A 24,291-nucleotide genomic window follows, 5' to 3' on the forward strand; every position below is an offset into this window, starting at 1 on the left:
GACAGAAGCATGGACATTTGATGTTTGAAGTTTTTACTTTATAATTCAACCACAAATGTATCATACAGAACACACATTTAAACACAACAAATGTAACCTTTACATATCAAACCAAACAGAAAAATAAGTTTGTTAAAAACATGGCTATATATACAGCTTCCATTGGATCGTAATCACTGCTGGAGGACAAAAATAAAGCTAACATTTGGGTGCAATTCCATTTTGTTTTATTTCGTTTCAAATAATAAAAAATTGTTTATGTACTTTTGCCTTAAGAAACAACCAAAAAAAAAATGTCATTATACTCCTGATGCTCTCCGTGTCATCAACCTTGAAGCGATGAAAAGAGTGTTTCATGTGAAAAATGGCAGTTAGCCTTTTGCGTCTCTCCCTCGACCCCGTATCTTCCTCCCAACTACTCGGGTATAGCTGCGGTTACAACTTTACTGTAAGGTCCGTACCTTCCAAACTTGTCTTTGGCTATCACAGCAACACATACCTTGTGCCCGGGCTTGTACTTGCTGATCATCACACACATGGGCAGTGGGACGGCCCTCACCTCACCAAGGTTACTCCAATGTGGGAAGATGCCACTACCCTTAACCTTCTCCATCGACATGAAGATGCTGCAGCAGGGAGAGAGAGAGAGACAACGAGAATGCGGTGAGTTAGTAACTGAAAATAACTGAGACCACTAACTGGCTGAACTGTGCTTCTATCTGGTGGTCATATGTTGTTATGTTGAACCTGGTTGAGAGTGGCTGCTTGTCTCAGAGGCAGAGCAATGATAGCAATAAACAGATCTAATTCTAACGTGTCAGGTGTTGTCGCCATCTGGCACTCTACTTGTCTCAGATTTTGCCATTTCAAATCATGCAAGTCCACTAGAGCTGTCGATTAATCAATTGGTCGATCGACACAAAAATAATCTGCAATGCAACTGCAATCCTTTTATATGTCAAACACATTATCAGGTTTAAGCTTCCCAAATGGCCCGGGGTTGATTCTTTCTTTATGCCGTGTTTCCACTGCACGGTAAGGCTCCGCTCGATCGTACCCCCTCAGTGTAGGTGGGGAGGGGTCAGCTGATCGGCTGATTGCTTCGAAATGCAAGATGGCAACCAAACGGAGGAACGTCTGCACTTTGTCAATTGTATGGCGTAGTTTTGCCGGCTGCAAAAAAGCAACACAATCTGGATCTAGTGAATTTAAAGAACAAATGCGATGGAAATTGACGGTCGTTTGCTATTTAAAAATGGCGGGTGTGTGCAGGAGGTCCTGTGACGTGCTGGTGACGACTCTCTCTGGCCAATCAGTGGTTTGCAGTGTTTTAACTCCACCTTCTATCGTCTCAGTTAGTCTACGAACAAAAGTACCAGGTACTATCCTCAACCTTTCCTAATGGAAAACCAAAAAAAGAGCGAGTCGACTTTGAGTAGAGCCGTGCCGTACAACGCAGTGGAAACACACGCGACATAATCTCTCTCTCTCTCTCTCGCCCTCTGCTGTTTCTCACCCATAACTATCCATGGGCGGCGCCAAGGGGTCTTTCTCATCCACGTTCCAGAGCACGGAGAGGCCAGCGGGGTTCCTGATGAGAGCCAAATGTACCTTTAGTATCTGGGGGATGTTGTATGAGGCCGCCTCCATGTTGAGGGTGGAAGGGGAAGTGGTGGAGGGAAGAGGAGGATACAAGACTGTGTCCTTCAGGGTCAGAAAAGCAGAGAGCAGTGAAGGTTAATGTGAGTAGCAAGCAATCAAGTGAATTGCTACTGTGGGTTAGTGCGAGTGTGTATTACCTGCTCTGAGTCTGTGTGCTTGGGACTGCTACTATCACCACGAGAGAGACTTTCTACTTTCAGCCTCCAAGCCTTTGGTTCCTCACACGACGTGGACTGTTCAACAGTGTTACTTTGCTCCTTATCTTCTGGCTCTCTCTTTATAACCCCGAGAAATTCCTGAATGACAAAACATGACATTGTGAGTAAATAAAAAGCACAACACAAAATACACAAACAATTAGAATAACTCCAAAGCAGCTGATTTTTATAGAAAACTAAATAATCTTCTGGCTTGGTTGAGTAGCTTGTTATTAGCTGCAGATAACATATTTAAACCTGGCATGTTTTGAAAAGGATACATCAAATAACGAAGCGTCCTACCTTAGACTCAGGAGAACCATACGGGCTGAGAACCGGGGGAGGCAGCTCCTCACTTAAATCTGCTATGGCAGCCTTCAAAGCTTAACACGGATTATGTGCAGTGACAAGTAACAGAAGGGGACAGGAAAGAGTAGGAAAAAAGGATGTGGTTATTAATTCATGCACTCACTGACTGATATTATTTAATTTGGGTCATTATAGCAGCTTAGCGTGTCAATTTTTCTCACTGCATGGCAAATAATGTCAGCAGAAGCTAAATTAGTTTAAACTTGAGCTATTTGTGTGTGCGTGTGTGTGTGTATATATATATATGTATGTAATGTGTGTATGCATATATATCTTACCTTTATTATCGACTTGCATCTTCACTAGTGCCATTTTTGTGGTTTTCTGGACAGAAAGGATCGATCAACTTAAACCTCATTGTTTAAAATACTATTAATAATTAAGACACAACATTAATAGCCAAACAATTTTGACGTTAATCTCTTCCTCTGTGCAGACTTCTTGCGCCTCAACTCTGCTAAAAAATGATTGTCCAAACTACAATCAACACTGACTTATGTGGAAATATAAATACATATTAATGCATCTTTTGCTGATTAAAGGAGACATTTTTCACATTTTTACATTTGTATTAAACAGATTATTCCAAGATCTGCATATTTACCATCATTTTGAAGAGCTCTCCGCTCTTGTTCATACAATCCACGCTCTTTTTTTCAACTGAGAAACAAAATTGCATAGAATGAATACTCATACCGACACAAACATTTAATTATTCATCAGAGCGCGCAGCAGCGTGCTCGCTGGGCTCTTACCCTTTTCCGTGGTTTCATCCTCAGAGTCTGCCCTGCAGGGTTGGACATACAATTCAAAATGAAAATAAATCGAAAGTACAAATTCACATCAGGGCCTTCATAACTTTAGGACTAATACGACTGAAGCGGGTTCCACTGTACATACCTGTTCGTCTCGACACTATCAAGACACGGCAGGTGGGCTCTGAAAGGCAAACATTTGTTTAGTGTATCCAACCTCACAGATTCTACTTTAAGCTACTTTACAAACCAGATGAAAAAGGTTATTGTAATAAGAATACTTTCATGCATGTCAGTCCAAACACGAGTCTGTGCGCATCAAACCTTTTTCTGTGTCTTTGTCATGTAGGCGATGGCCGCTTCCGCTCTCTTGGTTACCGTGTTTAACCGAGTCTGAGGAAGAGAGGAACGTTCTGTAAAGACGGGTTTAAAGCTATATTTCTTTTGGTTGACAGAGACAGGAAATAGTAGAACAACAAAAACATGGGTAAAAAGGTGAATGTTTTGATGGTAAGTGTCTGAGTACAATTCAAGTGGATTTAATCTAATGGGTAAAAAAAAAAAAAAAAGAACAACGGATGAAGCTAAACGGCCAAAGAAAGGATGCTTACAAGATTCACCAGCAGCTGTCAAATTTAGAAAGAGACCGAGCTTGCTGAAATTAAGGAATGAGGAAATAACAGAAAAACTAAACCTTGTTCAATTCTATGAAGAGTAAGTTAAACATGTGTAACATTTCAACTGACCTCCAGTTTTTGGATGGAGCTTGCATAGTCAACCTTACGATCCAGCTCTTGAATAGTTCCTATTAACCCCTGCAGCTTGCCTTCTTTCTTTTTCAGTGCAGCGTGAACCTCCTGCTCGATCAGTGTCTGCACCTGTAGACACACACACACACACACACACACACACGCAGGCATACAGAAGATCTGCATCCAGTTACTGCAGATTATAGTTGTACTACAGGATATGCATTTGCAAATGTAAACATGCACAGAAAATATACATTTAATAATCATATAATAAGGTCTCTTACTTCAGATTGGGATAATTTAATCTTTTCATCACTGGCTCCAGAGGGAGCTGACCTGGAGGGCAACCTCTTCATTCTTACATTCACACACACACACACACACACACACACACATACACACACATACACACACACACACAGAGTTCAGTTGATAATATGTGTTACTTTACTGAGAGGAGCTTACCAATTGCACACAAATGCATCTTGGATTTCTGCAGTTATCCACTATGCCGGTATTTTCCAACTCTTTTTGGCCAATTATCGCCGCCATGTGAAACATGCCATATTTAATTTAAATATTAGTTTTTGGCCTGTGCTATCGGAGGAAATTTAAATTTCTGGCAGGAGTCAGTATTAAAATTTTAAAGCCTTTGTCTGCCGATATTACATGTTGATATCATTGTGCATTCCTATTAGAACGGTCATTGGTCCACTACAGCTGGCTCCCTCTATTGACCTGGGGAAGGTGTAGACCAGGGGTGTCAAACATACGGCCCGCGGGCCAGAACCGGCCCGCCAGAGGGTCCAATCAGGATGATTTTGCAAAGTCGTAAAAATACAACCGCTTGCAAGGACAACTGAGGAGATAAATGAATTGTTAGCAGGGTCTGAAGAAACAGCAGTCTGTTGTTACCCATAGCCGAGATATCGGTGATGCAGCAGTAAAAGCTAGCCTACCTTATTGCTAGCGAAATAGCATTAGCATCAAAGCCATACTGCAGTGTTTCGCTCGCCTTTCACAGGTCAAGGCTTCTGATCTGCCCGTCGACATCCAACTTGAAGTAATCAACTTTCAGTGTGATTCAGATTTGAAAGACAAATTTGCCTCGGTGGGCTTGGACACCTTTTATCAGCATCTCTTGCGAGGGCACCCCACATTGACAGCCCTCACGGCAAAGGTTTTGTGCATGTTCGGGACTACCTACCTTTGTGAACAACTTTTCTCTGTAATGAGCATCAATAAAACAAAGCTGCGCTCAAGGCTCACACACAAGCACTTAAAGGACATCCTGACATTGGCTGCTACTCAGGGTTTAACGCCTGATATTGATGCACTTGACACTAAAAGATGCCAAGTTTCAGGAGCAAACTAAACAGTGAGTACGCCTACTTAATGTTAAATGCTGCTTCAGACACTTTTGCACGTTATATATTTCTGTGAAAATGAATACTTACTGTGGAAATATTTAAAGACATTGAACAGTGTGAAATATAATGTCAGTCAGCAGCTGCAGTACAAGAGCCACAACCTTTATGTATTTTCATGTATACATTTTATACATTTACAAGGCTGGGGGAGAACTTAACCTTCTTCCTTAATAGTTGCCACTTTAGTTTGTATTTGTATGTGTGTGGTGTGTCAGGATTACTACACAGATGTGGAAATGAATGTCATTTTTAAATAATTTCTATATCTTGACAAGTTGTTTTGATCATAAAGTAAAATACTATATTGTTCCAGATACCCGTGACTAAATGTTTTGTGCCTGATACACTGTGAGCTGTAAGTTGTAATGCAACTAAATGATAAACTGAGGCCTAATATTGTTGAAATTGCACTTTTAGGTTGTTCATAATGTTTTGTAAAAAGATAGTTAATTAAATGTGAACATTTTCAGAATGTACTTTCTTGCACTAAAACAAAGAGTTGTCGTTATTTACAGGTTATTATGATATGATTTTACTGGTCCGGCCCACTTGAGATCAAATTGGGCTTCATGTGGCCCCTGAACTAAAATGAGTTTGACACCCCTGGTGTAGACAGACACAATCCTCTGAAACAGTTAGGGTTGACGTACACCGTAAGCACAGAGATTGACTTGTCCAGCTAGTAACAAAATATATAAGCAGGCCAAGCTGACGCTGGACAAAGAAAAACACTAGATTATATTGCTGGTTAAACTGGCTACAAACTTTTATGAAGCTATTCTGCAATCATAAAGCTGTTGGACGTCAACTCACAAGTCCAGTAGACTCAGGGCCAGTTCTGCGTCATTTTTCATTCCCTTTGCTGCTTTCACTGAACGCCACTCTTCAAATGCCGGTCCAATGCTCACTCGAGTTCTCTCCTTTGGCTTCCGAGTGAAATGTGTGCTCTTCTTGTGTTTGCTGGGAGAGTTTACCTTCCTTTGAGATAGTCTCTTGACGCCTCTGCGACCATGAGTTGCCTCTTGGGAATCTGCCATATTTTACTACACTTGCAGACGGTTTTGTTGTTTGTTGTTGAAGAATGTACAAGGGGAGGCAGGGAGCTGACAGTGTCATCAGTCCATCACCTGCAATAACAACAGCCACTGTTATTGGGTAACCCTATAAAGTGATGCAATGCTAAAACTGTACAGCAGGGGTCACTAACAGGCAGACCGCGGTCCGAGTCCGGACCCAGACGCCAACCTATACGGACCCGGACCGGTACAAAGGGGGAACAAAGGGGGAACAGAGGGGAGGAAAGGAGAGGAGTGAACTAGAGAGGAGTGAACTAGAGAATCGCCGCACTCGTTTTTAAGGCACTGGTTTAGCAGTTCAGGAAACTCACAGACCAAATACATGCAAGTTAAGCCATCCCACGTGATGCTACGCAGCCAATCAAATCTGTGCATTCCAACCGGCAAACATTGCGACTCTGAATAATATAGACAGACGAAAAGACGAGTTAGCGATACAGGGAGAGAAGACGGAGAAAGGGAGAGAAACACAGACGAAGAGACGAGTGAGCAGCAGACAGGGAGAGAAAAATAACTACTCATGGCGCTCTCCAAGAAAAGAAAAGTCAACTGAGCTTTCAACCCAGAATGGACTCATTCATGTTCATCCTTCCCACTGGAGTACAACACCAGCGTCTCATATGCTCAGAGACCGTGGTGCTCATTAACAGTGGTGATGTGAAACGCCACTATGAGACAAAGCACAACGTTTTTGGCCAAACAAACCCACTTAAGTCTGAACTGAGGGCACAGAAAATAAGCACTCAGAGCCCAATATGATTTTGATTTGTGACAAAATAAAGCAAATAGGCCACCTGTCAGCATCATCAGCCACATAGAACAGTTTAACCCAGGATGTGCTTGCCTGGGTTAAACTGTTCAATTGTTAAGATGTGTTGAGACTGATTTATTCTAACATTGGTTGACTGTTAAAATAAGATGTGAAACAATTAAAGAAAAAGGGAAACACAAGCTGCTGCTACAGATTAAGCACTTTATTTTAAGAGGCACAATTTTTCAAAAGCCATTTTATTTATTTTCTCATTTTTAAATGCAGCCCGAGAAGAACATTATACATATCTATAATAATAATAATAATAATAATAATAATAATAATAATAATAATAATAATAATAAATTGTATTTATAAAGAGCCTTTCAAAGCTAAAAGCAATCTCAAGGCACTACAATGCAGGACAACAAAAACAACAACGGACATAAGATTTTACAGAAAGGCTTTTGTGAAAAGTAAACAGTATTATATATACAGTATCTGAATAGTTCAATGTTAGGTGACAATAAATATTGTCTAAATGTTTTTATTTTCTACTTTCTTTGACAATCAGTTGTTGACGTGCAGACGTTGATACAGCTACTACGCTGCTTCAATATATATATATATATATATATATATATATATATATAATAATCACAATAATTCATAACACAAGTTAGACAATATGATGCTCGGACCTTTGCTCGTGGAAATTTTCTCTAACTGGACCTCTTATAATTGTAGTTGAATACCCCTGCTGTACAACATGTTGCCCACAATAACAATAACATGGTACACACACACACAATGTCATATGCTACATTACAAGACAACTACTGTTCAGATATCGGTGTAACAAAGGGGGAAAAAGTTACTATTAAAGTGGAAATATATTGTTTGTACAGAAAGAAATCAATTACAAACTAAATGTATTCACTGCATTGGGGGTTACAGCCAAATAGCTGTATAACAAAGTGCATTAATACACGTGTATGGTTATTGTTGACACACAACATGAATACAAATAACATATGCTATTATTCAAATATAAAAAGGCCATAAACTGACCGAAGGGCTTGACTTCAAGAGTGCAAAATAGTACAAATGTGACCCATCAATTCACCTTTACCTCTGCATCTATGAGAAGTCATTGTGATACAGGTGTATCTATCAATGAGTCAACAAGGCTTTAAAAGTCCATAGTGTGATTAGTTGCCATATTGGTTATTTGTCTCACCTGTTTTCAAATATGTTCCTCTTTGCCAGGCTTGTCTGTGCTGCAATAAATCACTCACTTCTTTGCAATGGTGCAAACTTAAATATAGACCAATTCACTATCGTATTTTACTAGTTAATGTATTGATGTTGACTGCATCACGCGTTGGCTTGTCAATTAGATTTAAAGAAGCAGGTTAAATGACTCGTTTGTTTCGATAGAGCATCAAACGACTCTGCAAAGAAAGAGGGTTAACGTTAGCTAACCTGTAGCTGCAGCTTCTGGCAACTATTCCTCTATGTAGCACGAAGCTAGCAAACAAGTAACTAGTATGCTGTCTCGCAAAAGACGCTGTACAGTACAGCTCCGTTGTAAAGATTTAAAACGAGATTTTAGTGTAATTTTGACTGTCGTGTCCTTCAGCTAGAGCTATTCTGGTTGAACCGTTACACTTCCGCCTGCAAACAATGGCTCCTCCATAGAGATAAATGCAGCCGGTACGTAATCATTTAGTACTTCCGGCCGAATTTCTTCAGAACAAAGTGTTATGAGATTAAAAAACGTAGTTTCTGCTCTAAAATTAAGCACATATATGTCAAAATTGTCTTCTTAACACGTTATTGCACTACAACTTGCAAATAAAGTTTGAAAATTAAAAATTAAAGTTTTGAGTGATCTTAAAAGAAATGTTTTAATTGTTAGACGAAACTTGTCGAGTGTGTGTGTTTTAATTGTAGGCTACTATCCCAAATATCATTGCACATCAATGGTTTCTTATATAACAGTTCAAAACAGTAACATGATAAAAAATACAAGCAAACTAAACAAGCTCAGAGATCAACGATAACATAATTGAAATTACAATTATCGCAAATGAGTCTCATTGCGTGTTTTCCGGTCCCTTTGTCAAAGATGCATTCTTATAATTGAATTTGATTGTAGACACCCTAAAATATGGGTAGATGTTTTCATTGAACTCGATCTCATTTCCCTTGCCTTGAGAGCAATTTAAGTAAAGATTTAATCATTTTACCCCACTCTCCCCTACAGTGTTTAGCTATGAATGTCAGACAGACTACTTCCTCTGCCAGATTATTACATTTTTTGAACACTGAGTAATCCAGCACTGCAGAAAAAGAAAGGGAAATATCTATCTTTCCGCAGCCAAGTGGAGGTAGGGGAAATATAGCAAACAGGCACTAACAGTGTATAATTAGTATAGTTGGATACTTTACTCAATGACAGGTTTGGCACACACAAAGAAAACATATTCATTGTAAAATACATTTATTGAGATCTACATGGGTGGGGGCAATAGGAAAAAAAGGAACCTATAAAATGAGTCTTTGTTCCTGAATCCGTTGGAAGTTTGGCCAATCTGTAGAGACAGAGAACCAGGAGTGCTGGTTGGAGTCTGTCCTGTAGGCTCAAACGTGTGTAGTTTTCTATCAGTCCACTGGGTGTCAATAGCAGACAACACTATTAGTTTGATGACATGTGAATACATGAATACATCGTACAGACTTCCAAAGCAGCCAAGATCATGTTGTGATCAAATTTCCCTAAAACAGTAAAAGCCATTTAACGTGATATACACCTAAAGCCTGTGTCAAAACTAACATCTTCGGATGTATCCTATGCAGGAAAAACAACTTGTTCAATTTAAGTTTTTTGACCATTCCAACATGTATTCATTATAAAGTAACGTGAGACTCTCAATCAATGTGGAATTAATACTTCATTAATTAAGCATTAAAAAATATTTCGACTGCCAAAAAATGTTTAAAAAACAAATCCCCATTAAAAAAAGGTTTTGGCTTCAACAACTCACATGCTCATTTATCACTGTGGTGCTGTGATTATATTTGTATATAACCACATTGACTAAGACACAGTACATCTACAATGACATAAAACAGACTACATGAAAATGATTACAACCATAAACCGAAACATAACCAATTTCAAATAAAAAGTGGCTCTGATAACTCAACTCTTGAAAAGGTGATTGCGGTGGTTTCTGTTGAATATCTGCAAAATAGTTAGCACAGAACTGATTATTCTAAATGTAGATCTGTTTTTAAATCACCAAAGCTAAACCAAATAGATCCAAGTTTTAAATTACCTGTAATAAACAATATTTTACTGGGAAACAATTGTACTACAGCACTTACTTTACATCTCAGTATAAATTAAAAAGGGATCTGCTGAAAGACAAAAACTTGCATGCAAACTGGAGGCTTATTATTTAGTGAAACACTCTTAAGAGGACAACTTCACAAAAAACATATGAACAACAAACATCACAATTTTGGACTCCAATATGTTGTTTTGATCATTTTCAAGTATCATCTCAAGATAGCAGAGCAACATCTTCACTTCCATTTCTTTTCCCTGGATCTTCATTATTGGTGACATAGTAAGTTACCAGACTCTGTGGACCAAACGACATGAACATATTCCGAACACAAAACTTCCCAGTCTACCTCTGAAGGATCCAAGCTGCATGCATTAATACCCTGCTGGTCTCCTTTAACTGTTTTACCCCCAAAGTAACACCAAGAAAGAGGAAAACAGTGCTACTATGGGATCAAACCTTATGTCTGTATATCCACAAAGGCTGAAATTAGAAGTAATTTTGGGAATCGGTGGCAGGTACAGTACAGTCACACATGTACTGTTGTTAAATGCCAGAGATATGTTTCAGTAATGGACCAAATAAACAGTAGCCTGGCCAGAGAAGGAGGAAATATGGCAAGACATAATTACTTCATACTTCAGTCACATGATGCTTAAAATACACAACAGTGGTTTTAAACAATAAATAGCTCTTGTCTTTTTCTCAGTGAAGCTGTGAACCAAAAAAGCATAATAATAATAATAATAATAATAATAATAATAATAATAATAATAATAATAATAATAATAATAATAATAATAATAACAAAGAAATGTTCATTCTTATTTCAAGTTTGTATGTTCCTCTGTTGTCATTTAAAATCCCGAATATCACAGCACATCATTGGTTCCTTTTTCACCATTAAAACACAAGTCAATCACAGAAGAATACAAACAAGTTAAAATCCTACATAATAAAGTTCAACTAGTGCCTCACTACACGTCCTATATACTATGGTTAACACAAGATTATCTATTTTTTTTTCTTTTTTTATACATATAGTTTTAGTATTTCAGTATTAGAAATAAGCTTTTGGCAATTACCTGAACTATACATACACAGCAAATATGTACAAATTAAATTCAGTTGAGTATAGATTCACAAACAAAGTATGGTTCCCAGTAAGACAAATCTCCCCACTTGTCTTTGACTTTTATCCTTTGTGATTGGAAATTTCAGACAGGTTCCTATGAATGGAGCTGGTCACACAATGTTACAAGAGGAGGACACGAATCAGTATGTTTGACCAATGTCCTGTGTAGTGGCTGAGGGGGGAAAGTGGGAAGAGGATAGTGAAGGCATGTTCTCACTAAACGCAGCAAGGAGCATCGGGGGCATTTTCTACCCAGAGTGGTGAGTGAGTGCTGATCTGCATTTGTGTTGCGTAGATTTGACCTCAACTTGATGTAAATGAATTTATCCAGCACAGTTGACCTAGCTGGCAAAAGTGTATTTCTCACCATAAATGTTTCCAGTCTGCCCGACTCACAGTGGGTCCATCCAGTCAACTGTCAGTCGTGTTTCTCAGGCTCTTATCTGGGAAAAAGTGTAAAGTGTATGGTCTCATATAACCTGTCAATTGAATTAACTGGGTGTCTGGAGAGTTTTTGCGCATCTTTGCTGAATTCAGTGAGAACAATAAATCAGGAAGGAGAAGGGAGTGCGACAATGTAGGTGTGTAAGAATGATACGAAAAAAAATGTCTTGCTTTTTTTGTGAAATGTGAGACTTGAAGTTATTGTGGATTTGTGGTGTATTTACTTTGCTCCGATGTTATTTAAAAAAATCTAAGGGTAAGAGAGAGAATGTGTGCATGCATGTTTGTTGAGGCAAAGTGTATCTTTATGCAAATGAATAAAGATACACAAATGTGTCCAAGTGTTCCTGTTTATATTTTCTTCGCCTGTGCGTCAAGCCCGTCGCATCTATTTGCGCTTCCTGAGCACCAGGTACATGAGGCCGCTGATGGCAGTCATAGGGAAGCTGATCCAGGCTATGATGTAGGAGGAGCCGTAGGAGCCTTCCTGGAGACTGGCCACATGAAAGCTCTTTTTCTGAGCCGTGTAGATGGATGCTCCGATCATCACACATAGAGCTGGGAGGAGGAGAGAGGAGGAGGAAGGAAATTACACTCGATAATTGAAGAGGGACTTTGATTCAAACTCTAAAATATTTCTCCTGCAGCCAGTTGGTGCCTATTGAAGAAATAGTTTGACACCTTTTTAGGAACAGTCAGCTCCAAGATGAAAGGACTGACTTATTGAGAGCTTTCCCCGGAGATATTGCTTTAATTAAAGCTGAAATCTATAATTTCTTAAAAATTAATTGTGTACGTTTGAAAGTGGTTGAGTTTCAACTGTTGAGAAGCTCTCTACACTTTGCCATTGTTTGCTGGATCAAGTGTGAAAACAACTCATTTATAATGACCCTGGCCAATGTGCACACACAACAAGATGCTAATGACTAGTAATGTGTCACAAAAACTTCAATGAAAACATAAATGTGTGTGTGGATGTCACTCACAGGCCAATAGCTGGATAATAGCAGTGAAAATGAATCTGTCTCCCTGTTGGAGCTTGAAGAGCTGAAGGATGAAGATGAAGAAGCTGACGCAACATAAAATGGTGGCCAAGATCATGGTGGCCTGGATGGCCTGCAGATATGCTGAGGAGAGAGGAGAAACAAGGTGTTACATACACAAACACAACACTTACAGTGTACAAACGTAGGCTAAATAGCTACACACTGTCTTACCCGCATCAGTAGTATGGCTGTTCTCCACAGGATAGCAGGTGGAGTTACAGGAGTACCACAGGTCAGCGTAGATCACATCGCGTCCAACTTTCGACACCACCCACCACGCCTACATCAGGGAGGGACACAGAGACGGTTAAAATGATGAAAATGTGCTGTACTGCCCTGCTCTGTGTTGGACAGCAGAGTATTAGGTGTCAGGCATAAGAGAAAAATATGAGAGGAGGAAGATTGTTTTTTATATTATATTTTATATAGTCGAAATGTTGAGAATGAAGCCGCAACGGTAATAATAATAATAAAAGTCAAAATGTCAAAAATAAAGTTGGCATTTCGAGAAATAAGTTTAAATGTTAGGAATAAAGTCAAAATGTTGAGAATACAGTCAAACCTTTTGTACTGTATATAGGCTAAAGCTAATAATTAGATTTATTCTCGACATTTCGACTTGTTTTTGACATTTCAATTATATTCTGAACATTTCAACTTTATTCTCGAAATGCTAAATAAAATAAAAAATCTTCCTCCTCTAATTGTTTCCCCCTAATGCCTGGCACTAATACTCCCTAGTGTCAAACGTGTGGTCATTCTTGGTTTGTACTCACGTTGTGAATGGTTGCAACAAAGAGGAGTATGGCTGCAGCCAGATGGAAAAGGACGATGAAGGCTAAGATGATCAACATGGCTGCCCTTCTGTCCGGTCAGGCCAGCTAAATATCTTACAGGTTGCTTCAGTAGCTGTCTGTCTCTCTCACTGGCTGATTGTCAATGCGCAGATTGTACGTTTCAGCTTTCGGCAGATGACGGTCCTGTTGGCTGTTTGCTTGTGTGTTGATGCTGGTTGTCACACAGGCTGGTTTGCAGGCTGACAGTCAATGGGGGATCAAGGTTGTTCACGTGAAAGGAATCTGTTGGGAGTAACATATATGTAATACTTTAATAACACACAAATACAGGGTTAATCCGTTGTGTGTCATCAGCATACATCAAACACACAGTTAAAGCTTTTGCAGAGGTCCTGCTTAGCAACTCCAAATGTTTGTAAAATGTTGTTCACATACCCACAACTCGTGAAAAACTGAAACATATTCATTTACCAATTTGACTTTGTATTCCAGACGTGAGGTCACAGTGACCTTGACTTTTGGACGTTTGTGTTAAATTTGATGAAATGTCGTGTTCACGAAATTGGGACAGACAACCCAAGCAAATAATGATTTTGTTGCAGTTTTGATTTATCTTAGAAGAGTAAGATAAAAATAATATATATTATAGATAAAACTTTCTTAGTGTACAGTTTTAAACATTTTACTGCAGTATTTCTGACCGCCACAGCACTGAATATCTTTTTGTTTTGTTTTTAAACTGCTGAATATGCAGGATAAATGCAATGTGAAGGCTTCATTGTTGAAATGCGTCAACTTTAAAATAACTGAAAGGAACAGGAAATAGTGTAAATGCAATTCAAGTATAGTTCATAGGCACTAACAACAACTATTTCATCTGCAACCACTTACCGAAATACAACATTGTGAGGAATTCAGCGGTAATGAAACAGCAAGAGAAATATTTGTAGTCTCACCTCAAATTACAGAAAATGCAACTAAGATGTGAGATGAAGCGTATATGTTGTGTCTATATGTTCGCCAAACCATATGTTTGTTAGAGTGTGTATGTGCAAGAGTACGGTATCTGGGAGTGTGACGTTTACTTTGCAGTGATTGAAGGCCCTAATCCTGACTATGACTTGTTGATATAAGTAAGGAGTTGACTGTTTACATCTTGCAATGGGCAGCCTGTGCTCTGTTGAGTCAATGTAGACTGATTGGATTGCATCCAATGGTGCCAAGATTGCTAGTGCGTCGAGCTCATGTCTGTAAGACGAGATCTGGATACAGCGTTGGAGATGAGTCTCGTTCATTCCTATGAACGTTGCTCAGTGGCGCATGAACCTCTATGACCTAATGATTTAAATAAAGGCTAGTTGAGTGTTCATCCTGGGAAGATTTACCTTTTAAAAAAATGTATCTGCTGATTTACAGACGTCTATAAGAAAAAATGATTTGGGCCCAACGGCATCCCGTGATGGACCTGGAAGATTTAATTCCACAGTTTGGGCTCTACAGAAACTGACTTCAAAGCCCGGCGCTGTTCCTGGAGGCTTAATCCATGGTCGTTAAGGTTAGGATAGGTCGTCAAGGCAGCGAGTTCCTGCAAAGTTTCGTCAGTCGAGGGTTACCATTTACACGACCCTGATCGAGATGCTAAAAATGGTGCACGATAGGTCAAGGGTCACCGTAACTGAACCAAAGACTTTTAAGGTGCTGAGTCAAATGTTTAGGTTATTCCATTGTTTTTTGCAGCATGACCTTGGTATTTGCAGCATTACAACACAAACCAAATTGTGTGTGTGTGTGTGTGTGTGTGTGTGTGTGTGTGTGTGTGTGTGTGTGTGTGTGTGTGTGTGTGTGTGTGTGTGTGGTTAAGAAATGATCGTCTACTGAGGATTTTGTTTGTGAACTTTTCTGAACTATTTTCAGAAACAAGAACTAAATTAATTAACGGTAATCTTATTCTTTCCGTCGGGAAATCTAGCATTTTGTTTGTTTTTGTGTTGCTTTCCTGTTTTTGTTCTCAAACATTACTAGGAATTGTCTTGAGGGGAAAACCCATTAAAAATACCAAATACATTCAGAAACCCATTAGTTTGGGTGTTCAGAAAAAGTCTTTGCTCAGCATGTAAAATGCTTTGTCAGCATCATTCTGTTTAACATTCATACTGCTACAAATAATCACACAAGACAAGATTCTAAAATCTGGAATATATTTATTTTACGACTAAACACTTTAGACTAAATCTCTACTACGCTTGCAGTGTGCTCTCTGTATACACTGTACACATCAAACTCAGACTTACGAGCCTGCGGGGATAATGCACACAAAATGACAAATGTGCACATGTATACACATATGAGTTTGATTCATTCAGAAGCTGAGCAGACACACAAACATGTTAAAAAGCACATGTAAGTGCAGGCACGCACACGCACACACACACACACACACACACACACACACACACACACACACACACACACACACACACACACACAGACAGAGCCAGACAGCAGAGGAATTAGCCCTCTCCGCCAAAATGGAGTCGCAGTAAAAACAGCTTTTCCCCGCCGACAGGAAGCAGGCCACAGTTTTTTGTGTGTGAGCATGAGGCTGTGGGGTGTGCAAGAGGATAGGCCCTGTCTGAGTGGGGGAAGGGACGGGGCAAGGGGGTAAATAGTAAAACAGGAGGTGAGGAAACATCAAAAGTAAGCTTTACGCTTTGATTCATGAGATATGGGGTTTAGGGTTTAGACGGGAATGTAAACAGCAACAGCCAAATGCTCTTGTTCATAATGCTCAGAGAATTAAACTGAGGTTGACAAGAACCTGGTGACACACACTTTAATTTGCACCTGAACCTTGTGAGGGGAAATCTGAATATCACACAAGTGGAGCTGAAATGAACATGTGGAAACCTGCATTTGATGTGGATAAAATATGTTTTAACATTCACAACGTGCAGCAACACAGCATTATGCTGAATGCTTTGCTAGTTTAGATCTCCAAAAAGAGACAATATTGTATGTCTTATATGCAAAACATCTACATTCGTGTGTGAGCGCACAGTATAGTGGTGTGTTAGTGACCGGTCACACCGGGCGGGAATATAATACGCAACCCTATTTTTAGGACTGGTAATAGCTTGCTGGAGGTCGGACTTTTACAGTTCTATGAATTCCGAGAAAATGGGCCTATTATAACATTTCAATCACTGTGTCTCTCGGGCCTATCAGACTTCAGTTTTGACCTTACAGAACAACGCTAGTTAAGAGTGAGATGAACAGAAATGTAGGGGATAGAGTAGGAAAGACAGGGGAGCCAAGGTAAAGACCAACTATTTAATTAACTACATCCGTTGCAAAGCATCTCTCTGGTATTTGAGTCTAATATGACCTGCAGGAACATTCTTTGGAGCGGCAAGTAATCTCTTAGACGTGTACACACACACTAACTCAGACACACACACACATACACGCACACACACACACAGCTGGGTCTGATTCCATCTGCAGCTGCTTTCTCGTGTCAGTGGAAAGAAGATGAAGGGAGGAGCGAGGGAGGAGACAGAGAGTGGAAGAAGGGAACCCCATTGGAGGGAAATGGAGGGAAGCCAGAAAACAAAAACAAGACACACACACACACACACACACACTAATGCACACGTGCATACAGTATTTACTACACAAAACCACAAACATATAGCCTGCAAAGAAAGTCCCAAAAATGAGAGACACACAGACACAGTTCAGATGATTAAAGTTAATTTAAAGTATAGACCACAGACATAAAAGCCTGGTGATGACTGACAGAGCAGACACAGTATATACCGCTTGTGTAAATTATATATGTATACATGCCCCTTTGTGAGTGTTTGTATTTATAGATTTACTACTTTGATTGTGCAAAAACTACAGTTAAGCTGATTTATTATTGTCATCTCTCTCAGGTGACAAAAAATGAAAATAAAGTTAGCTTTGTATGGCTGGATGATGAACCACTGCTTTTTCCATTACTTTGCTTTTTATTGAACAAACCTAATATAATACTGCAATATAATAATAACTCCTTTGAAATGAGTAATGTATCTCATTTTGTGGAGCAATGAACCGACATCACTCCATTCCTACTGAATTGTGTCCATAATAGTGACACACTCTTTCTTCCTTTTTCTCTTCTTTTTTTCGCTGTCATTCAAAACACACACGCACACTGTCAACACACAGACGAACGCCCACACACACACACACACAAACATTAACCTAAATGTGGAGCCATGTATTCTCCAGGGCTCCTTGGGGACGGTGTTGCCTTGCAAAAGCAGCACTCAGGGCTGATAGTATAGTGTGAAATCGCTGATACTCACCTCTGACACCAGATAACAGCTGCACACACACACACACACACACACATACACACAGAGCACATGCATGCTCTGTACATTAGGCCCACTAGTCTGGTATGCATAACATAGATATTTCAAGCCTTATCTAAGACAACAGACTGAGAGGTACTTCCCTCAGCTGTTGTGTGTCGATCAGCGGAACAAGTCACGAACAGTCCTCAACATCCAAGTTAGTCCTATATTCACCATACATCACTGAAGTCATTAATACTTCTGTCATAGCAACACTAACTATTATTTTTCACTGTGAGGTTGATGTTTTTAGAGCTAAAAAAGTGGGTTTATATCTGGTTTACTCAAATAAAAGCAAGGCACTAAAACCAAAGCAGTATTTTTTATCCACAACAGCAGCATTACATCACATGTCCCTTTACTGTCAGAATATTATCCTAAGTTGTGTTTGCTCTTTATGGCAGTTTATAGCTGCAAGTTATCAATAACAATATAAGTGATCACGTTATTGTCGTGGAAATGTATCGTATAGTCTTCTTAAATGTTATCTCTATAAAGTTGTTTGGTCTTACTGTCACTAACCCTGTGTTTTTCTCACAGTTGTCATACACATGTCTGATGTCCCTGTGTCTGCTAGCATTTGACAGACAGCAAGGCGCCACTTTAACCATATTGTCAAGCAATCAGCAGACAGATGTTAACAGTTGTAATTAACATGCGTGATGTCTCTGTGCCTTTTGTTCCCATTTGGTAGACAGAAATGTGTGTTACCTGATCCTGCACATGCAATTCTACTGTATACAGTGAATGACTTGTGTTTCTGTGTACTCAGCGTCAGATACTTGTAGCACACGTGGCTGCAGGTTATCTGTCCTTTCAGCTGAAATTGATTTCATTCTGTTTATCACTTCTAACTCTTCAGTAAATGACACCAAAGCTCTAATTTCTATATTTGTTCCTTTCTTGCCGGATGGTGATTTATTTTTGAATTGCCAACACAGTTATAATGTGAAACTTTATAATATGAGAAGATAAATAGTATATTGTTATAACAAGAAACTTTTCTTGAAAAGTATCTTGTTATACCGTGATAAATATATATGTCATAATAAAATGAATCATCTTGTTGAAACATGCTGTTATAACATAAAGACGTGATACTGATACTGGAAGCAACAGGCTTACGTAGTTCTTGATGTCACAGTTGTCATTTATGTTTGACTTTCAGAAACTCTGTCACAAAGGAAAGATACCAATACTGTAGTTTTGTGTAATCACTTAGTTAGGCTAATAGATTCTGTCAGACCCCAGCCGGCCCGCCTGACAGGGACACTAACAAACAGGCTGCCATTCCTCCACTCCACTCAGCCTTATAATAGGAGGCTGGGGGACTGCAAGAGTGCAAGTGTGTGTGAATGCAGTGTGTGTGCCGACTGATTCCCTTGCCTGGTGGAAAATGCTGACTTTTAATGTCCTTCTTTTACTCTTTTCATAAAACACAAAGCCACAGACTTAACTGGGCCTCTGAATCTCACTCCCCCGTCTCTCTCACTGTCCCCCTCATTCTCTCTCTGTATGTCTCTCTTTCTGTCTTTAGCCATGGAAAAACAGATTGAGGAAGAGAAAAGGCAAAAAGGTTTCCAGTGGAGCCCTCTGGTCCTTTATGAAGTATGCAACATTTCCTCCCCCAAACTCTCAGTCTGGAATACTTGTTGGGAACCACTACCAGGGAATGCCTACTCTTGAATGCCTCATTTTGTTTTTCAGGAACGCTTGTTATATTTATACACCAGTTTAAACTAACGTAACGTTTTGAAGTGACACCTTGCTTTGTATTTGTTCCATAAGGTCAAAACAGAATGGAATCGAATTTAGAAGGACTTCTTTTATAGCACTTTACTGTCTTTGCAAATGGGATACAAATCGGTGTTAGTTACTGCTAGGGAACAACAATAAAAGTGACAGATCTGTCCCTTTTCAAGATAATTTGTACGGTAGTTTGTCGGTATGTCTGTGGGCTGTGAGATGCGGTCGATAGCTCTGAAGAAAAGCTAGCAAGTGCACTCAATTATACTTTAGTTTCTCCCAAGCATGGTCTTACAGTATCTAAATTGAACTACTTTGGGGTCAAGGGAACAAGTGTGTGTGTGTGTGTGTGTGTGTGTGTGTGTGTGTGTGTGTGTGTGTGTGTGTGTGTGTGTGTGTGTGTGTGTGTGTGTGTCTGTGTGTCTGTGTGTGTGTGTGTGTGTGTGTGTGTGTGTACACAACACCAAAAGCCAAGCTAAAGCTTATTTTTAGAGAAAACACGGAAGAAAACACATATTCCCTGGAGTGAAGCCAGCTAGCAAACAAAGCGTTGTAGAGGAAGGACACATAAAAACCTGGAGAAACCCACCAGGCATAGATGTACACACAGTTTGGCAGTGCAGTAGAGCAAGTACAGAATCATAAATATAACCAGATTGCACTGCATGACAGCTGTAATCCTTTACATTATGGATCAACTGGCTGCCTGTTCACTCTGAAACAAGCTAGCTGTCTTGTGAATGAAAAAGCAAAACTGGATGAAAGATGCCGACACAACTTTACTATTTGCATATCTTTAACACTAGTTAGCCAAATATTTCACAGTTTCGCTCGAGGGTGTCACCAGAGGATAAGCCATGGTGGCTGTGTACCAATTCAGAGGCTGGATCCACTACAGTGCACATTTCTGGGCCAAATATTGTATCAACATGGCTATCCCATTCCATTTGTTTTCATTCAAATGCAAACAAAACTGAATTTGGATTATATCTAAGTCTAAGTTTTTCACACATTTCAAATGTTATCAGACCATTGAATTTACCGTTATCAGTTGTTACCGCTACTGCTTCAGATGGGGCAAAATGGGCAAACCACACCTTCCCGCACTTTGCGAACCTGAAAGTGAAACTTACCGGTCGCAGTTTCAAACACGTGGTTAACGTTGTCAATGAAGAAAAAAATAGTTTTAGGTTTAGGCAACAAAACTATTTGGTTAGGGTTAGGAATAGATTGAGATTTGGGTTTAAATAGTTGCGTTTGTTGTGTTACGTAACTTAATAAGTTAACATGTTAAATTTTGTTTTCCCACGTGACCTGTGTTTATTTGTCCCGTCTATCCACCCCGACCTCCACCCTCTGTAGAATGTGTCGCTCTTTATACTATGTCACCTGACATGCTTTACTCCCATCATAATTACTTTGGCCACCAGAGGTCAGCGTTGTCTTGTATTCGTATCGGCGATCAACTATGTGAAAAGATGATAATGGCCTTCTGTACCTGCTTGGTGTAGCCCCTTCTTGCCCATAACAGCCATCCACCAATGGGCTGATAACATTCAAAATAGGAATGTTTTTCAGACTTTGCTTTGCTGTACCAAGCTGCGCTATGATTCATATCATGCTGTCATGTTATATCAACATGTTAAAAGTAAGTATGTAATGTTGTAAGTGAAAACCACACAAGGGGTGGTTGAGGAAATACCATATTGGGCAACAATGCAATACAACATCTTGTAAAGCTGACTATTTATCCACACTCTTAATAGGACAAGAGAAAATGAATGATAGAAAATGGATTATAAATGCATATAAATGATGCATTCAAGGCCCAAATAGACAACAAAACTGTTGTTTCAAACTGGATTTTTTATAATGGTCATGAGACTGTTTTATGTCTGGCAACACAAGCCTAATAACTTGACATTTCCTCTATCTTTTACCATAACCCAAACATATATCAGTCCCTCTGAATTAGTCCTATAAAGTTATACAACACTGTGTGATTTGAGCCTTTGAAATACATATTTGAGCTATGTTGAGATTTGAAGAATACCAGGAGAGAATGGAGAATCATTGTTCTGCACAATGAGGCCTACATTGCAAAGGAATATGGGGTGTGTGAGGGTGTGTACGACATGCCTCCTTCAGGAATCAGGAGCCTAACAAATTGACAAATGCACACAGAGACACACACACACACACACACACACACACACACACACACACGCACACACACACACGCACGCACACAACTGTGTTCCTGTTGGGTTTAAAGACTTCCCTCTTACGCAGGAATTCTTTAGGTTAGGTGTGTGTGTGTTTTCTTCCTTTTTTTTCTATTCCACTCTCAGTCACCACTCACTTCACAAGTGTTCCCTGATAGTTTTCATCACTCAGCACCTTTTAAAACCTCACACCCCGACTAATCCTCCTCCTATCGAATATCACACGCCTCTCTCCTCCTGCTGCATTCAGCGTGACTGAAAACACTTTCAAATTAACACTGACACGCCTTTTAAACGTGCTGGCCTTGTGTCACATTACATCCCAAACAGAGAGGGCGATAAGGAGAAACACAAAGGGATGTCGCACTGTCCAAATACTTATATGCAAGATAGAAAGATGACTTCTGTTTGAGGAGAATTTGGCCACTGCACGGATCCAACTTCAGTTACAGGCCATTAAGTCTGTGCCTGTAAAGTTTGAATCTGCTGGGAAAAAGCTTCCACATTACATGCTGTAAGTTTGAACTGTCATTCATTTAGCTGTTAACACTGCTTCACACATGTGTATGTTTGATGACTGTGGGGCTCATTAACCTAAATTAAAAGCTGAGAGAGAAGATTATTAAGTATTATCAAGACTGGCTTTGTCATTCTCCAGTTACATTTAATAAAATTAACTTAGACCTGATGTAATGTGACCACTAGCGTCACAGGAACAACATGTGTGAAATCAGCAGTATCCTAAAGCAGCTTGAAGGGTCCAAATCCATAATCTCCCTTCTATTCGTTGTTCATCTAGCTCTGCCATGAGTCTCCATTTCTGCAGCCCGGTCAGAAAAATGTGCTCTAACCATGGAAAACCTGCACCAAGTTGGTGTTGTTTTTCAACCACAAGGGGGCGCGCCACATGATGAAGAATGCAACAATAATCACCTGCCTCGTCAAAAGTAAGATGCAAATTAGTAAACAAGGCAAGACAGGGGCAGAGGTATTCAGCATTATACTGCAAATATGGGAATACAGACAAACTGATTAGTTTCAGTTCAATAACATACTTACACTCATATAATCCTATAGTAGAATATATATTTTTAATTAGTACACTTCGAGGCCTAAAGTCATATGAATAATGTTTGAATTTAGTGTTACCATATGGACTGGCTTACAGATGCAAAGTAGCCTACCATCAATTCAGTGAAAGGCAATAATAATAATAATATTAATAATAATAATACGGCATAGGCTACACTTAAAAGACACGCACATGCACACATTTCCTGCGTCAATGGAGGGGGGGGGGGGGGGGTGGCAGTTTGTCTTGCCTCAAAATGCACTAACTTTCATTCAAAGCCCTCAGACAGACGCATTTAACACACAAGCACACATTGATGGCTGACAACGCCCCTTTCATTTCCAATTTCTGAAACTTGGAGCAGCAGAAGTGAGTTATGATCTGTGTAAAAATACCCCACAGGATAAAACTCGACAGCAAAGGTTCCTTAAAACTCCCTAAAAAGTATCAAACTAAATAAACTTCTGTTTTTTTTTTTTAGAGACAATTTTCCAGGAAGGGAACTAATTATTTTGGGAAAAATTTAGGTTTTTATTATACCAAAGGCTAAAAATTCTGGTCGATATAATAGTGTAATTAGTATATTAAAGAGGCATTTCACAGCCACATTGGATTGGAATAAGACGTGAATCCCATATAAAAAGTTCCGTGCAGCATTCAAACAATATGCAAACTAAAAAGATTAAATTTACTTACCAAGTTTGGACCAAGAAGGAAGCAAAACTCCAGATGTGACTATGCGTCTATGTGAAAAGGGAAAATAAGGGATAATAAATTAAAATAATATTGCAGGAAAACAGCGTCCAAACGTGACAAAACGGCAGCTGGAGATCTCACTAGTAGTCCCAAAAAAAAGTTAGAAACGCACGTTCTCTGGACCGGCTGTCGCGAGCGCGCGAGGGAGGGAGGGCTTGAGGGGAGGAGCTGGGTGTGGTTTGGGATTTAATACACTGTGTGTGTGTGTGTGTGTGTGTGTGTGTGTGTGTGTGTGTGTGTGTGTGTGTGTGTGTGTGTGTGTGTGTGTGTGTGTGTGGCAGTGACACATGAACGGATTGGTGACAAAAGTTTTGGG

The 24,291-nt window shown here is 39.6% G+C and overlaps 2 protein-coding genes across 4 annotated transcripts; both read right to left on the minus strand.

Annotated features, from left to right (window-relative positions):
• Positions 1 to 16: 16 nt before the first annotated feature.
• Positions 17 to 8,680, minus strand: atf7ip2 (activating transcription factor 7 interacting protein 2). 2 transcript variants are annotated; one of them, XM_029436806.1, is made up of 13 exons: positions 8,233 to 8,680; positions 5,979 to 6,292; positions 4,020 to 4,092; positions 3,730 to 3,861; positions 3,308 to 3,376; positions 3,129 to 3,167; positions 2,984 to 3,015; positions 2,833 to 2,888; positions 2,507 to 2,552; positions 2,163 to 2,242; positions 1,800 to 1,958; positions 1,517 to 1,704; positions 17 to 626 (listed from the first exon to the last, which is right to left on the minus strand). In XM_029436806.1, the coding sequence occupies exons 8-13, from the start codon at positions 2,863 to 2,865 to the stop codon at positions 416 to 418; spliced, it is 717 nt and encodes a 238-aa protein (XP_029292666.1). In that variant the 5' UTR covers positions 2,866 to 2,888; positions 2,984 to 3,015; positions 3,129 to 3,167; positions 3,308 to 3,376; positions 3,730 to 3,861; positions 4,020 to 4,092; positions 5,979 to 6,292; positions 8,233 to 8,680; the 3' UTR covers positions 17 to 415. The 2 variants fall into 2 exon arrangements, with proteins under 2 accessions (XP_029292666.1, XP_029292667.1); XM_029436807.1 differs by lacking the exon at positions 5,979 to 6,292.
• Positions 8,681 to 9,481: 801 nt separating this feature from the next.
• On the minus strand, positions 9,482 to 24,050 carry emp2 (epithelial membrane protein 2). Of its 2 annotated transcripts, none has more exons than XM_029436746.1 (5): positions 23,916 to 24,050; positions 13,750 to 14,052; positions 13,145 to 13,253; positions 12,914 to 13,054; positions 9,482 to 12,485 (listed from the first exon to the last, which is right to left on the minus strand). In XM_029436746.1, the coding sequence occupies exons 2-5, from the start codon at positions 13,825 to 13,827 to the stop codon at positions 12,316 to 12,318; spliced, it is 498 nt and encodes a 165-aa protein (XP_029292606.1). In that variant the 5' UTR covers positions 13,828 to 14,052; positions 23,916 to 24,050; the 3' UTR covers positions 9,482 to 12,315. The 2 variants fall into 2 exon arrangements, with proteins under 2 accessions (XP_029292606.1, XP_029292607.1); XM_029436747.1 differs by lacking the exon at positions 23,916 to 24,050 and adding an exon at positions 20,965 to 21,024.
• Positions 24,051 to 24,291: the final 241 nt, after the last annotated feature.

The sequence above is a fragment of the Cottoperca gobio genome, chromosome 8, assembly GCF_900634415.1.
Source record: "Cottoperca gobio chromosome 8, fCotGob3.1, whole genome shotgun sequence".
Classification (NCBI taxonomy): domain Eukaryota; kingdom Metazoa; phylum Chordata; class Actinopteri; order Perciformes; family Bovichtidae; genus Cottoperca; species Cottoperca gobio.

What these genes read in the sequence shown, in the direction of transcription:
- atf7ip2 (XM_029436807.1), bottom strand. Translation starts at nt 2,865, where the DNA reads ATGAACAAGAGCGGAGAGCTCTTCAAAATGATG. An exon ending in GATGCAAGTCGATAATAAAG is followed by an intron (nt 2,243 to 2,506) that starts GTAAGATATATA and finishes ATCCGTGTTAAG; the next exon opens with CTTTGAAGGCTGCCATAGCA. An exon ending in ATGGTTCTCCTGAGTCTAAG is followed by an intron (nt 1,959 to 2,162) that starts GTAGGACGCTTC and finishes TTTGTCATTCAG; the next exon opens with GAATTTCTCGGGGTTATAAA.
- emp2 (XM_029436746.1), bottom strand. Translation starts at nt 13,827, where the DNA reads ATGTTGATCATCTTAGCCTTCATCGTCCTTTTCCATCTGGCTGCAGCC. An exon ending in TTGTTGCAACCATTCACAAC is followed by an intron (nt 13,254 to 13,749) that starts GTGAGTACAAAC and finishes TCCCTGATGTAG; the next exon opens with GCGTGGTGGGTGGTGTCGAA. An exon ending in TATTATCCAGCTATTGGCCT is followed by an intron (nt 12,486 to 12,913) that starts GTGAGTGACATC and finishes TCCTCCTCCCAG; the next exon opens with CTCTATGTGTGATGATCGGA.